A 16,453-nucleotide genomic window follows, 5' to 3' on the forward strand; every position below is an offset into this window, starting at 1 on the left:
GTAGGCTGGCCTCTCACTGTTGTGGCCTCTCCCGTTGCGGAGCACAGGCTCCGGACGCGCAGGCTCAGCGGTCATGGCTCACGGGCCCAGCCGCTCCGCGGCATGTGGGATCTTCCCGGACCGGGGCATGAACCCGTGTCCCCTGCACCGGCAGGTGGACTCTCAACCACTGCGCCACCAGGGAAGCCCAACTTCTCCACTTTTACCAATGCTTCTTACCAATCATCTGCCAGTGAACTACTCACACTCAGATGTGTGCCTCTGAGTCAGCTTCTGGGGAACATAACCTAAGACATAGTGGCACGTCTCATATTCGTTGTTACATTATTCTCAATTTTGAACTTTCCTCCTGTTATTTTTACATGGAGTGAATCCATGCTAAAAGTTCCAGCAAGGTGTGTTTTGTTCTGCGACAACCTCGGGGAAGGGTCTGTCTATTTCCTAGCCTGAATAGCAAAGGACGGAACAGTGTCCCTTCCCCAGAGGCTAAAGTGGTGATAGTAGTAACAGTACCCACGGAGACACCTGTGCCCAGCAGAGGGGCAATTTCCTGAGGGCCACCAGCAGCAATGTGGCTGAGTGATAGGGAGGCTCGGGCAGAAGAACACAAGGGACCTACTTGCTTTCCCACAAGATGGCTCTGGGGACCCTTGGACAGGCCAGAGGACAGTTTCTAGCCACCAAACCACTGGTGGGGGGATAGCTACCATAATTTTATAATTTTATATTTAAAAGGAAATTTTAGGGCTTCCCTGGTGACACAGTGGTTAAGAATCCGCCTGCCAATGCAGGGGACACGGGTTCGAGCCCTGGTCCGGGAAGATCCCACATGCCGCAGAGCAACTAAGCCCGTGCGCCACAACTACTGAGGCTGCGCCCTAGAGCCCGCGAGCCACAACTACTGAGCCCGAGTGCCGCAACCACTGAAGCCCGCGGGCCTAGAGCCTGCGCTCCGCAACAAGAGAAGCCACCGCAATGAGAAGCCCGCGCACCGCAACGAAGAGTAGCCCCCGCTCGCTGCAACGAGAGAAAGCCTGCGTGCAGCAGCAGAGACCCAACGCAGCCAAAAATAAATAAATTTTTTAAGATAAATAAATAAAAAAGAACAACAGAAGAGCAACCTCATAATGTCCTATGAAAATGGGTGTAGCGAATTGGCTTCGTTCAAATCCCTTTGCTTTGATACGTTCTGAATCCCCTTCTTTATCAGCAAAGCAGGAATGGTTGTGGCAAAACAGTTCGTTGCTGCACACAGACAGACCAACACTTTGGAGAGAACCTGTGGAAATATACATGAAAAGACAGAGAATATTCCTTTCACTGGGCTCTCTGCTCCTGAGAACTTCTGCAAAAGAAATGATAATTCAACAGAAAAAAGGTCTGGGGAATATGTAGATGAAAAATTCCCGGACAAATTTGTTATAATAATGAAAAATTGGGAATAACTTAAGGCCACCATGGGGAAGTGCTCGCCACTGCTCCCAGCCTGGTCACATCACCCTCATCTTTGCCAGGATCACTCTGGTAGCTTCCAGCTGATCTCTCTGCTTCCACCCTTACATCTACAATCTATTCTCTACTCAGCAGCCACAGTGATTCTTTGAAAAGGAAATGAAATCACTTCCCTACTTCTCTTCAAAATGTTCTCACCACCCTACTGCTACCAACCCAGCTCTGAGCCAACACCTCCCGGGGCCTGGATGATGGTGAGAGCTCCCTAAGTGGTCTCCCCTCTTCCATCTTCCTGCCCCTCAAGGCAACAGTGAAAGTGCTCCTTTTTCAAATCATAAACCAGATCATATCACTCCCCTGTTCAGAACCCTCCAGTGGCTTCCCCTCTGACTCAGAGTATGCCCATATGACTCAGAGCAAAGCCAAAGTAAACTTTTACAGTGGCACACAAGGACCTCATCCCCTTCCCAGTCACACTGGATCCTTTTCATTGGCTGTTCCCTCTAATATTCTTTCTCCACATGTCCATATGGCTCATTCCCTCAATTCCTTCAAGTAGTAACTCAAATCTCCCTTTCTCAATGAGGTCTTCAATTAACCACCCTATTTAAAATTTTACTACTCCAAACACCCTCGTTCTATTGCCCTGTTTTACATTTTCTCTTAGTATTTATTATTTTCTAACATAATAAATAATTTACATAACATTTTTCAAATGTCTGTCTGCCCTGCCCCAAACACACATATACTAGAATTTAAACTCCAGGAGGAAAGGAATTTTTATCTGTTTTGTTCACAATTGTTTCCCCAGCACCTAGAACGGTCTCTGGCACATAGTTGACATTCAATAAATATTTGTGAAATGAAAGAACAAATAGTTAAGTAAATTGGGTTATACCAAGAGGATGGAAGGTTAAGCAATCAGAAAAAATACTGTGTATCAATATGGAAAAAGACATGTGAGGTAATGTTAATGTTAAAAGTAGAACCCCCGTGTTGCAATCAAAAACACGTTGGTGTGGCTTTGGCAACGTTGTTCTTTTCTGGTTCTTTTGCTTTCTCTTCCCTTAAATGTTGGGGCTCCCAAGTTCGTTTTTGGTCCTCTCGTCATTTTTATCTACACTCTAGCTTCAAATACCATCTACTTTATTTCTAGTTTATTTAGCATGTTGTCCAAACAACCATCTTGAGCCCAGGGCTCTGTTTTGAGCTTTTCACCCACATTACTTTGTATACACCTCTGTTAGTAGCTAGAATACCATTCTGAGAATAGTGGTCTGTTCATCAGTCTCCCCCGATAAAATGGGAGAACTGTTACAGAATAAGATGCCTAGAACATATTAGTAAGGACTCAATAAATGTTTAAGTAATGTAAGGTGTGTACTGTGTGCCCAGTACCTCTAAGAACCTTACGTATATCATGTCATTTAATTCTCACAGCAGCCCTGTGAGAGGCATGAGGTAGACATAGCTTCATTACACGGACGAATAAATAAGGAAATGTGTTTATAATAAACAGTGACCAAAAAAAATACAGACGTTAAATTAGGTGTTAAAGTAGTGGGATCGCAGACGGTTTTTCTCTTTCAGAAATTTCGTTAATATTGTTGATAGGCTGTATATGCGTCTTGTGTGTGTAAGCGCGTGTGTCCGTGTGAGACCAAATAATTTTAAAACTTGAGTGGGCAAACACAGCAACAGGAAATCGTTGGGTAGGGTCTGGGAAAAGAGGAGGAACCCAAAAGCACAGACAAGCAGAGACTTGACTCCGCCTCTGAGCTGTCTGCGCAGGCGGCGACGGCCCGCAGGCAGAGCAGCGAAGCTCCCCACCCAGGGAAACGATTCCTTTCGGTGAGGCCAACCCGCGGCCACATGCAAACTACCCGGAGGCTGTGGGCGGAGCCACTCCTGAAAGGCTCCGGCCGGGGGGCGGGGAGAAGGTTGGCCCATGGGCTGGCCCCGATTGGCTCCCACAGAGAAGGGGCGGGCTCTCCCGAAGGCCCGGCCTCACCGAGGGGCGGTGCCTGGGCCTGGGCCTCTTGGAGAGGGAAGGAGCGGGAGCCCGAGCTCCGCGTCGGGAAGCTTAGGTTGGCTGAGCCCTCGGCTCCCAAAGGCAGAGCCGGAAGCGCTACAGTTTGACCCACGAGTCCATCTGTTTTCGAAGGCGTAGCCCTCTTCCTCCCGACCTCCTCCGCCTCCCCTTCTGCCCCTTCATCCGGAGGCCGAAGCCCCCAGCCTGGGCGGGGCGGCGCAGCCCGAGCTCCCGGACCCGGAAGAAGCGCCATCTCCCGCCTTCACCATGGAGCCCACTGCGCCGTCCCTCACCGAGGAGGACCTGACTGAAGTGAAGAAGGACGTGAGTAGCACAACCTTGCCCGGGCACCGCCGAGGGCCGGGGGCGGGCGGGCGGGGCGGGGGGGGGGGCGTTCCTGCAGCGAGGAAACCCCGCGTCCTATTCCGAGTCGGAATCGGAGGAGGAGCCCGCGGTCAGAGAAGCGAAACGTCCGGGCACAGCAGGACCGCGGCGAGCCCTGCATCCGAGGGACCTTGGTGGAAGTGATCTGATCCACGCTGACCTGTTAATCCACGTTTTAAATCAATAAAAGCAGGGCTTGGGTTTCTGAAATCTTGTTCAGTGGAACGTTTCTTTACAGTCAGCTTCTTGCCCACTGGTCACCCATCCCCTGGTGATTTCACCCCAGCTGCGCTTTGGAGCTGCGTTGTTAAGGATCGACGACGCAAGTTCATCCTTGAGTCAGACTGCCTTGGCTGCTGGCTCAACCTGGAGCAAAAGCTGGAGCAGATAAAGCCTCCCAAGCAGTGGATCAAATACGTGAAACTTGCAAAGGGGGTTGGGGGAAGCTGGACTGTTGAAAGCACAACCCGGAATTCCCCTAGTAAGCAAACGCCCACGTATTTAAATTGAAGGGGCGCGGAGGGGAGCGGGGGATGAATACATGAAGCGGAGATTTAATTTACAGGTAAACGTTGGAGATATTCAGCAGCTAAATTATGCTCTTCTGCTTGGATGCTGAAGTGCAAATCTTAGTATTTATTCGTAAAGAATGACTTTGTTGAGGTCTGACTTGTTTCTCTTTTCCTTTGCTTTTAGTTAACTTGTTTTGCCATGTGAGACTTATATGAGTACCATTAAAATACTTTATATTAATTCAAATTCAAAACAACATGAACATGAATTGTGTTCTGGCTTAACACTGCAGTACTTATACAGAATCATCTTTGTGAATTGGACAGGACAGCAGCTTTTTAAATGTTTGTGTGCTTCCTTTTCCCCTCACCTGTAAGGTTTATTACACTGTACTCATAATTACAGTTGGTATGACTCATTAGCAAAAGGAGACTGGTTATGACTGGGACTTGTGCCTTAGTTTCCTCCTTCAACAGATAATTGTGGAGCACTTATTATATGGAAAGTACTGTTCTTGGGCCTGGAAAGATACAAAAATGACAGGCCCCTGCTTTACATTCTAGTTGAGTTAAGACTGGGACATTGATAACTAATAAAGAATAAATGAGTATTGTGTTTTTCAAGATTTGTGCCAGTAAAAACATGAACTTCAAGAGCTAGGCCTGCTGTATTCCAGATACTGTGTCACACAATTTACAATGTTCGCATTTAATCTGTACAACAACCTCTAAGGCAGATAATTGTCTTTCCCATTTTACAGTTGATAAAACAGGTAGTGAGAGGTTACAAGTGGAAGGATATAAAGGCTGTACATAAACACAGATGTGAAGGGTGGCTTCTAGGCTTTTATTTTTTTCCATTAGTTCATTGATATTATCCATCTCCATGATTTCAATTTACAGCTATATAAGAAATCCATAACCTTGGGGAATCATGGACACGTTTCAGGACATCTATGAAGAAAAATATGTGCACATTTTCTTCTTAGAAATTTTTTTCATGATGTTTTCAAAATGGTTTATGACCTTAGGAGTTTTAAAATTATCATCCACATATTTGGACTTCCTTCTTTCTCAACTCTAAGTGCTTATTTCCAAATATCTACTGGAAATCCACTTTTATATCCTTCAGATTCCTCACTTTGTCTAAAATTGAACTTTTTATCATCCTTCCCCCAAAGCCACTTGCTGTTTCTGCTGTATTCTCTGTCGTGATGAATCCATGGGGATTGGCTGCTGATACCAAAATTCATGGATGCTCAAGTCCCTTTTATAAAATGGCGTAGTATTTGCATGTAACCTACACACATCTGCCCATATACTTTGAATCATCTCTAGATTACTTATAATACCTAGTACAATGTAAATACTGTGTAAATAGTTGTAAATACAATGTAAATGCTATATAAATAGTTGACCCACACAGCAAATTCAAGTTTTGCTTTTTGGAACTTTATGGAATTTTTTTTTTCCAAATATTTTCCATCCACTGTTGGTTGAATCCGAGGGTGCGGAACCTGCAGATACAGAGGACTGACTGTACCACCACTTATCCACATGGAAACTCCCACTTCTTTTTTTTTTTTTTTCAGGCTCCCACTTCACTATACTCCTTCTCCCTGTGTGCTCCATCTAGTTGTTTACCTCTTTTTTGTTGAATTTAGTTCAGTTTCATAAATGTGGACTACACACTGTGAGACTGATACTGCCATTGATTCTAACAGAAATTTAAAACTAAGACACAATCTTAGTTTGAGAAGAGCTCAACTTCTTGGGGGGGTGGGGGGGACATATAAAGTGACAATTGCGAATCACAAAATAAGTGCAATGAATTTTACATTCATCCAAAACATTATCTACTTAGCACTCTGCTAAATGCAGTATATACAGAGTTGGACAGAATGTACCTGGTTCTTGCCTGCTTTTAACATGTGGGTTCTTAAGGTTGAAAACAAATAAATGTATAATTCCAAATTATGGTAAGTACTATGAAGGAGACAAACACGTGTTGAGCCAATAACAAGATAAGAGGGGAAATCTTGAGATAGGATGGTCAGGGAAGGTTACATTTTTTAAACTGGTTCCTGAAGGCTGTGACAGAACTGGGGAAGAGCATTCTAGGCAGAATAGAATTTTCAAAGGATCTAAGGCAGGCAAGATCTTGGGGAAATTGGAAAAAGGCAGAGAGTGCCTAGAGGTGAAGTTAGGATGGTGGGCTAGTGCCAGATTATGAAGGGTCTTACAGATGGTAGTAGAGTGGGATTTTTTTTCCAAGTGTAGTAGAGACCTATTGAAGAATTTTTTTAAAATCCCTCTACCCACTGTATGGATTGGGGCAAGCAAAAGGGAGAAGAGGGAAACTAATGAGGAGATCCTTGGAATTTACATAGTTGAGAGATGATGGTCATTCGGATCAGGGTACAGGCAGTGGAGATGGATGGAACAGGAGAATTCCAGATGCATTTTTTAAACAGTAATGATAGGACTTGGTGATGGTTTGAATGTGGGAGTTGAGGAAGAGAGTGGAATCAGATTAGTAAGTGGAAATGTCAAATCAGCAATTAGACCTCTAAGTTTGAAGATCAAAAGAGAGATCTGAGCTAGAAATAAAAGTGTGGGATTAAGTGAGTTTACCTGGGGAACTTGAGAGCTATAAGGGAAAGGGAGACCATAGAAAAGTTTAAAAAAGTAAGAAGTTATGGCCGCAGAGATGGGAAGAAAGCCAGGAGAGTGTGGTATTCAAATAAGACAAGGAAAGAGTATTTCAGGAAGGGAGTGGTCAGTTGTGTTCACACTGCTGAGAAGTGAGATGAAGACTGAAAAGTATCAGATTTAGTGATAAGGAGACCCTTGGTGACTTTGAGAAGAGTAGTGGGACAGAGTGAAAATGTCTGGGAGTGAGTTGGGAGATATAAGTGGAGTCCTGTTGTATAGAAAAGTGAAGTGTATGCACTGGGTGCTGTAAAGGCAGGAGAGGAGTACTCATTTGGGGGAGTTTAAGTAAAGTTACCTGAAGGAGATGACCACTGTCCTGAATTTTAAAGGATGAATAGGGATATGGGAAAAGAAAACAAGGCAAAGGTAACGACTTACAGAAATGTAGTGGAAAACAGCAATTTTAGGAAGAACATAAAGTTCCAGAACATAGAGTAAGCTGGAGAGGTAGGCAGGATCCATACTATGAAGCACCTGCCTGCCATCATCAAGTAGCTGTTATTTATTGAATACCTACTGTGTCAAGCCTTCATATGCACTGTCCCATTTAGTCCTCCTACAGGTCCTGCTAGGTATTTATTATTTTTTTACCAATAAGGGACCTGAGGCTTAGAGAGGTTAAGTAACTTGCCCCAGCTCTCACAGGAGTATGTGGCAGATTCAAGATTTGAACTGAGGTTGGTCTGAGTCCACAGCCATGCTCTTCACTTCTCTGCTATTCTGCTATGGTTGAGAAACTTTATCCTTTAAGTCGAGGTGGAACACAGTGTTTTAAATTTTTTAAAAATTAACTAACAACATTTCAATATTGGTAGAATTCATGTAACACTCCAGATTTCCATTTTTTCTTGAAAAATTAGAAAGTCTGATAGATGTGTGAAGGAAGAATTTGAGCGGGGTGGGGAGAGAAGGAAGAAGTACAGCTAGGTGTCTTGTTAATAGTCGATGCAAGATATATCGGGACCCGAACTAATAGGGATGGAGTGAAGGGGCAGCTTAGATAAATATCGGGGTAAATTGGCAGGACTTGGTAGTTGGGTGATCTGATCGAATGTGCCAAGTGAGTGAAAGAGAGGAAAAGTCAAGGATGAGTTGTAGGTTTATAGCATGGTTGGATGGATGGTGGTACTCGCAAGTGAGTTGAGAATGTCAGAGGAAAATGATAGGGGAAGATAACAAATTTGGTTTTGGACATGTTGATTTTTAAGTACCATTGGGATCTCTAGGTGGAGAAAGTCTTGATCACATAGGAAAATTTAGAAATCATCAACGTATGGTAGAAATGACAACAAATGAGATTTTCCAAGGAGTTCATCTTTTAAATCTATTTTTCTCTCTCCTCATCCCCACAGCTTAAATTCATGCACTCAGCTTATCATATCTAAGATATTGTAGCAGTCTTCTAATTGCTCTCCTTTGACCCCAATTTTTGCTTTCCCCCAACCCTCTGTAAAAGTTTTCTTATTGTCTCTTATTTATAAACCTTTGATGAGGTTTTGACTATAGGGAAATGTAATTTCCCTCATTGCCTACCTTTCATGCCTCTAGCTCAGGTGTAGTCTCTGTAAATTTCCCAGGTCCTGGAGGCAGAGTTGGTTGCTTCCCCAGTACTTGACCTATATCTTTTTTTCCAGGTCATATTCTATTGTCTCATAATTTTTAGCTTGAGTTGATAATGTATTCTTCAACTAGACCATGTGCCCTTTGCATGCAGGTTTCAAGTCTTGCTCATCTTTGCATATCCACTGCTCAGCACTTGGCATATTTGGCATTTAGATATGTGAAATGTTTCTCGTGGGAATTCAGTGGACTGAGAACTGTAGGAACCCTTCACCTAACCTACTTTTCTGCCACCATATACTCTCATATACTTTGAAGATTTTCCATTGTCTTTAGTTCATCATTGTCAGTGTGAATCAAGTTAGTCATCATTGTCATCATCACTAACATTTACTCATCACTTACTATGTACCAGGCACTTTCTCAAGTGCTTTACGTGTGTTAATTTATTTCTCATAACACTCAGATGAGGAAACTGAGGCACAGAGGAGTTAAGTTACCCAAGATCGCATATTTAGTAAATGGAGAAGCTATAATACAGCCACTCACATCAAATTGTTAATACCATTTACGGACGCGCAGGCTCAGCGGCCATGGCTTACGGGCCCAGCCGCTGCGCGGCATGTGGGATCTTCCCGGACCGGGGCACGAACCCGTGTCCCCTGCATCGGCAGGCGGATTCTCAACCACTGCGCCACCAGGGAAGCCCCCCACACTGATTTTTGACTAATTAAGCCTCGTTAGGCACTTCTCAGGTCTAGGCCTGTTTATGTGATTTCTTTTTATTTCTTTAATTTTTTCCAATATCCACTATTCCTTTACGTTTCTTTCCCCCATACCTTTCTACCTTCCTTCTCCCAAGGCTGAGTTAGACTATAGTCTTGCCAACTGACTCCAAAGGTAGATCCAGTATGGTCCCTTTTGGTTTAGGTTCTTTCTTTTTCTTTCTTTCTCCCTCTCTTGTGTGTGTGTGTGTGTGTGTGTGTGTGTGTGTGTGTGTGTGTGTGTGTGTTTGTGTGTGTGTGTGTGTGTGGTTTCACTCTAGAAAGATGGAAAATTAATAACATGAGAAAGTTATAAACTGTGAGTTAACCTCTATGGTCCTGACTAATCCTGGATTCCTTGCTAAATGGAAACTAAAATGTACAGTAACCTCTGCTCTCAACTTTACCTCTGAATGCCCTCAGCAGACCTCCCTATTTCCACAGACCCAAGCCCCCTAGATTAGACTGGCCCCCTCCTCACAAGAGTTTGGTCTTGGTTTATAGATGTGAAGATGATATCAGAGCAGTTCAGAAGCAGTGAGGAATATCTAGTCAGGGACCTACTTCTGTCTAACCGGACCTTCATTTTAATGGCATGCCTTTAGCAGGGCTGAGCTTCCTGACTTCAGGATGTTTTCTCTCACCAGTCAGATTCCTAACTAATCAGTCACCTTTGTGATTTCCTTAGGTGTTAAAAAAAAAAAAAATACATTGAGGCATTTTTTATATCTTTTAGGCTTTAGAAAATTTGCGTGTATACCTGTGTGAAAAAATCATAGCTGAGAGACATTTTGATCATCTACGTGCAAAAAAAATACTCAGTAGAGAAGACACTGAAGAAATTTCTTGCCGAACATCAAGTAGAAAAAGGGCTGGAAAATTGTTAGACTACTTACAAGAAAACCCCAAAGGACTAGATACCCTGGTTGAATCTATTCGGCGAGAAAAAACACAGAACTTCCTGATACAGAAGATTACAGATGAAGTGCTAAAACTTAGAAATATAAAACTAGAACATCTGAAAGGTAAGATATCTTAGTTATCCAAAAGTTCATTTAAATGTAACTTTGCTTTTATTCAAAAAGTTCAACCTTCAGAATTACATTCGATTTGCATTTTTTTACCTTATTTGATGTCATTACATTGCAAAAGTGAAATATCACTCAGTGTTCTGTATTTGTATTCGTTTAACAACACATTTATAGAAAACAACTACAATGAAATCCCAGTATACACAGGAGTTTGTTTCTAAAGTCAGCAGAATGCAAGATTAATCTGGTCAAAAGTAACCCCCGAAAATGCATATCACGCATAAAGAACAGTGTATAGGTAAAGTATTTTACCTTTGATAAACTCTGATAGTTTTTCTCCCACCAGTTGATCACATGATGAAGTAGTTGGCTTATGTTGGTAAGAATCATCTTGTATGAGTTATATGTAACTTTAAACACTAGAATCACACTCAGTGTTGCAAAATGAGAGAGGCATAAAACTGAGATTGATTAAGGGAGTAGCAGATTTACCTCTTCCGTTTCACCCTCACCCCAGAGCACACACTCACTAAATTGGAATGCTGTGTAGAATTGTTTACACGATTTAAATCCCCCTCTCCCTCCAAACCCCCATCTTTCTCTGTCTCTCTCTACAGAGCACTTAAGATAAATGTGCATGCGATACAGCTCTATTCCAGCTGTTCTAGGCAAGGGAAACAGAAATTAGTAATTTAGGGCTTTTCCCTTAAGGAACTCAGTCTATAAATCCATGCTGGAACACAGATGAAGTTTCCCCTTGAGCCATATTTAAGAAAATAGTTTCTCTTCCATGGGACAGAAATGCTGACTGTATTGTGAAGTTGAAAAACTAGTGGAAAAAATTGACGTACAAATGTACTTTACAGACTTCGCAAGTTTTACATAAAATCTGTCAACTCAGGAAGTTCTGTGCCTGTAGACCATTGGGTTGAATATTTGCTAAGCCTAACAGAAAGATAAATTGTGTTTGTGTTTATTCTTTCCACGCTGAGGCTAATTGTTGGCTATACCCTTTGAATATGGTAGAATTCTTTGTTCGGAACAACCTCTGTCATTTAAGTAAACTGTTAGGTTGAGAACCAGGACATTCTCTATTTAATGTGAAGAGGAGACCTGGGTTCTAGCCGTCCCCCTTGCATGAAGTAGTCCTGGAATGCTGGGCATGACTTCACTGTTCCAGGCCTCTGTCTTCTCGTCTCTAATAGTGAGAGGCTGTCCCGGATGACCTGTAGAATCCCTTCCAGTTGTAACACCCCATGATTCAAGAATTGGAAGTAATTAACTCATAGAATTTTAGCATATACCCAGTTTAAAATTGGGGTAAATTTTTGTGTGTGTGTGTGTGCTGGAGTGCTAAAGAATATTTTTTAGTTGTGAAAGCTATTTCTTATTTTATGAATAATTTTAGGGGCTACTTTATTTTTTCCAGGTCCTTCAATGGTTAAGAATAAGTACACAAATTAAATGTGAATTGTAGCATGTCATTTAGCTTCCTTGAGATTATTTCTACATCTAGAAAATGTAAATAATAGTATGCTTCATGATTGTCAGGAAAAGCAGATAAAATGTGAAATGGATTATGACAGTTTATAAACTGCTATTTAAATTTGTGTAATCTTTAAAAAGTTCGAAGATGGGTGTGGACTCAGTTTTCTAGTTACTTTTCATTTACATCTGAATAATTTTATTGTAGGACTGAAATGTAGCAGCTGTGAGCCTTTTCCAGATGGAGCCACAAACAACCTCTCTAGATCAAATTCAAATGACAGTAATTTCTCTGAAAAACTGAGAGCATCCACCGTCATATACCATCCAGAAGGAGAATCCAGCACAGCCCCCTTTTTTTCTACTGATTCTTCTCTGAATTTGCCTGTTCTAGAAGTAGGCAGAACTGAAAACCCCACCTTCTCTTCAACTACGCTTCCTAGACCTGGGGACCCTGGGGCTCCTCCTTTGCCACCAGAGCTGCAGTTAGAAGAAGAAGGAACTTGTGGAAACTCTAGTGAGATGTTTCTTCCCTTAAGATCACGTGCTCTTTTGCGGCAATGACAGTTTACTGCGTTTTAATTTTTTTAATGATGACAAAAAATATTTGAAAGGATATGAATCATCTTATAAAATTGCTATAATGACTTATTAACATTTGATACATGTCTTATAATGCAACGTAAACATACTTTGTAAATAGAATTTTTTAGAATAAAAGAAGCATACTTGTAGATAGCTAAAGTATGTCGTGTTGATCATGTACTCTTCAGTATTTTCTCTTCATTTTTGAGGTAATTTAGTGTTTTCACTTTTTTTTTATGTTTTAAGACTAATTTTAATAGAGAACATTTCTCTATTTGAGAATAGAGTCTTAGGCTGGGAACAATGTTTCTTCTCTGTGCATTTGTGCTAATAAGTTTCACAGTCTAATAGTCCTTTCCAACCATTCAACAGTACATTTTCAGAATTAAGCTGTTCCTATTCGGTAATAAAGCCAATCACTACTGGGAATACTGCCAGTGTACAGAAAAGAATCTTTTTCCCACTCAATTGGGCTTACAGGCACTTAGAAAGTCCCCTTCTGATTCAGAGAAATATCTAATGGAGTTTGAGCCACCTACGGTGCCAATTTGCCAAAATACATTTCTTATTAATCTTACTAATTAATACTACTTTCTTAAGATTTTCACACTCTTTGCTTTATCATTTTCATTCCCAAAGAAAAATCTTGGCATAAACTTCAGTTATTACATATAATTTAATAAGATTTTAAAAATACTTTTTCTGTACTTTTTGTTCCCTTTTAATGAGGACCACTGTACAGTTGAAATAATTAGAACAAAATGGTTTGTGTGTATATGTGACAGTTCTGTTTGTAGTACTATTTGGAACAAGCGGGCCATTAGCTAGATATGTCTTTTTGTTCTATGACAAAGTTTGACTAATTTTACAAATTTATAAATCTTCTTTCATTGTTTTCATTAAACTACATCTACTTCTAGATATCTGTCTCATATATATTTCCACTACTTGCAAAAAGCAGAGATGGAAATATGCTATTAAGAATAAATGTTTTTAAGTTGTAGTGCTGTGTTTTGGAAGTTTCAAGTTTTTCATTAGGAAATAAATACCTAAAACTTTTTTTGTATGTACCAATTTTAATAGGGAACATTAATTCAGGTTGTGAGATGGAGTTGCACTTCTGTATGGACTGATGAAATTATCAATCATGAAGAAGATTGGCATATTGACTTTAAAAATTCTTTAAAGACTGGGTGATTTTTGTAGTATAAACATTTTCTAACGATTATGGAGAAATATGTTTCACCTCCAGGGTAGCATAACAAAATAGTGGCAATTAAAAAAAAATAGTGGCAATAAAAAAAAAATAGTGGCATAATACTTAAAGAAACCTTTTTCAAAAGCAGAAGCAAGCTTTTCATTTCATTAATTAAAATAAAATTTGATATGTGGTTACTTTTTTAAAAATTTAAATAGGATTTATTTGGAATCAAAGATCATAATTTAGATATGGTGTAGCACCTATATTTATAGTTTTCTTTCAGACTGTTGACTAACTATGTAGACAATAAAATTAAGGTTTTAACAAACTTAGGCTTTTGGTTTTCTGAATCCTATGAAATCAGTTTATTTTTCCTTTAAACACTGAAAACCAGCTGTTGCCAAAAATGTATAAATTTGAATGAAACTGTGACATGATATAGTGCAATTGGTTATTGGGTTGATTAATGCAGCAGTGAAAATTATCACTTAATATAAAATCAACACCTTCGAGCTCACTTTTTTAAATTGCTTTTTTAAAAATTGAGACTTTTATTTTTTAGAGCAGTTCTAGGTTTACAGAAAACTTGAGCAGAAAGTACAGAGTTCCCATATACCACCTGTTTCCTATATTAACATCTCACATTAGTACATTTATTAGAATTGATGAACCAGTCTTGATACATTATTATTAACTAAAGTTAATAGTTTACATTAGGATTCATTCTTTGTGTTATACAGTTCTATAAGTTTTGACAAATGCATAGTGACATGCATCCACCATTATATTATCACACAGAATAGTTTCACTTCCCTAAAAATCCCCTGTGTTCCACTTAATTCATCCCTTCCTCTTCCCCCCTGGCCCACCGCTTCCCATCCAGCCCTGGCAACCACTGATCTGTTTATTCTCTCTATTGCTCTGTCTTTTCCAGAATGTCATATATTGAATGGTTGGAATCATACAATATGTAGCTTTTTCAGACTGGCTTCTTTCACTTAGCACTATGCATTTACATTTCGTGCATGTCTTTTCATGGTCACTTTTTCAAGAGCTAATTCCATCTTTGGTCAGCATGTCATTTCTAGTGCAAGGGCAAACACTGGGAAATTTGGAACTTACCAGGATAATGGCAATTTTTTTGCTTTCAATTTTTTTTGTTGTTTCGAATTTTTTTATTTTGTTTGGGAGGTTTTTGGTTTGTTTTGATAAACATTTTTGTTTTCGGCCATACCACTTGGCATGTGGGATCTTACTTCCCTGACCAGGGATAGAACCTGTGCCCCCTGCAGTGGAAGCACTGGAAGTGTGGAGTCTTAACCACTGGACTACCAGGGAAGTCCCTTGATAAACATTTTCTAAAATTTAATTTAGTTTAATGATTAGTTCTTTTGTGGTCAGTGATTTTTGTCTCCTGTTTAAAAAATCTTTGCCTATCCCAGTGCTGTGATGATAATCCCCTATGTTTTCTTCTGGAAACTTAGTTGTTTTCATTTCACAATTAGCTCTATGATCCATTACAAAGTAATTTTGTGTACAGTATAAAGTAGAAGTTAAGTCTTGTGGCTACTGTCCTTATACCTAAGCAGCGTGAAAGGGAGTAGGAAGTTTCACGCTCTGTCCTTATCTTTTTTTTTTTTTTTTTTTTTTTTTTTTTTGTGGTATGCGGGCCTCCCTCTGTTGTGGCCTCTCCCGTTGCGGGGCACAGGCTCCGGACGCGCAGGCTCGGCAGCCGTGGCTCACGGGCCCAGCCGCTGGGATCCTCCCAGACCGGGGCGCGAACCCGGTTCCCCTGCATCGGCAGGCGGACGCGCAACCACTGCGCCACCAGGGAAGCCCCTGTCCTTATCTTGTATCACTGCATAAATAAGTACGTTGTTGATTTTGGAGGGGAAAAAAAATAGCTAACCAAGCAGGGAATCGATCTTTGTTGTTAAATGTAATCTTTTGAGGGCTTTCCGAAAGAAGAGCTAAATTTAAGCACAAACAATATGTGGGTAACTTGAGTGCTGCTCCTAAAGGCCTTACTCTGATCTTGCCACTCTATTTAATTATCAGACAGTTGTCCTTTACTGTGGTGGTTCCCAAATTTTGCTGCCTATTTCAGAATCACCTGGAGAGCTTTTAAAGATCTGGATGCCAGGCTGTGGAAGCCAGTCATCAGAAGTGAGTAAAAATTTCTAGGTGATTCCAACGTGCAACAGTGTTTGGAAACCACAGTCTTACTGGGTGCCAAATACAGTGGTTGGTGTTTCCACATGTGTGATCTTGTTTTTAATCCGAATAACAACTCTGCAAGGAAGGTTTTATTTTTACTTTTTTTTTTTAACAGATGAGAAACAATCTCAGGATAAAGTATACGGCTCAAAGTATGTGGCACAGCTCTTTAGAATTAAAATCTAGGGCTGTTTGACTCCAAGATCAGTGTTCTTTCTACAACTCCATGCTCTCTTATTAACATTTCCTAGACGGCAGAAAGGTAAGAGTGGAGACTGTGTATTTTTTCACTCATAATTCAATATTTATTGATTAACTATCATTTTAGGTGCTGGCAATACAGTGATAAAACAGACAATGTCTATGTTCTCATAGAGAACTCACATTCTAGTTGGGGGAGATAGGTAGAAAATAAACAAGGAAACCCTGATAATTCTAGTTGCTGTGGATATAAAATAGGGCATGTATGAGCTAAACAGTAACTTGGACCAAAGTGTTTATAGCATTATGAGGGA

At 40.8% G+C, this 16,453-nt stretch overlaps 1 protein-coding gene across 1 annotated transcript; it reads left to right on the forward strand.

Annotated features, from left to right (window-relative positions):
- The first annotated feature begins 3,472 nt into the window (after positions 1–3,472).
- Positions 3,473–13,523, forward strand: BCL10 (BCL10 immune signaling adaptor). The gene is made up of 3 exons (XM_007115253.4): positions 3,473–3,808; positions 10,156–10,444; positions 12,144–13,523. Exons 1-3 carry the CDS (start codon positions 3,752–3,754, stop codon positions 12,497–12,499), a joined length of 702 nt encoding a protein of 233 aa, XP_007115315.2. The 5' UTR covers positions 3,473–3,751; the 3' UTR covers positions 12,500–13,523.
- The last annotated feature ends 2,930 nt before the right edge of the window (positions 13,524–16,453 follow it).

The sequence above is a fragment of the Physeter macrocephalus genome, chromosome 4 (genome assembly GCF_002837175.3).
Source record: "Physeter macrocephalus isolate SW-GA chromosome 4, ASM283717v5, whole genome shotgun sequence".
Lineage (NCBI taxonomy): Eukaryota > Metazoa > Chordata > Mammalia > Artiodactyla > Physeteridae > Physeter > Physeter macrocephalus.

What these genes read in the sequence shown, in the direction of transcription:
- BCL10 (XM_007115253.4), top strand. Translation starts at nt 3,752, where the DNA reads ATGGAGCCCACTGCGCCGTCCCTCACCGAGGAGGACCTGACTGAAGTG. An exon ending in TGACTGAAGTGAAGAAGGAC is followed by an intron (nt 3,809 to 10,155) that starts GTGAGTAGCACA and finishes TATATCTTTTAG; the next exon opens with GCTTTAGAAAATTTGCGTGT. An exon ending in AAAACTAGAACATCTGAAAG is followed by an intron (nt 10,445 to 12,143) that starts GTAAGATATCTT and finishes ATTTTATTGTAG; the next exon opens with GACTGAAATGTAGCAGCTGT.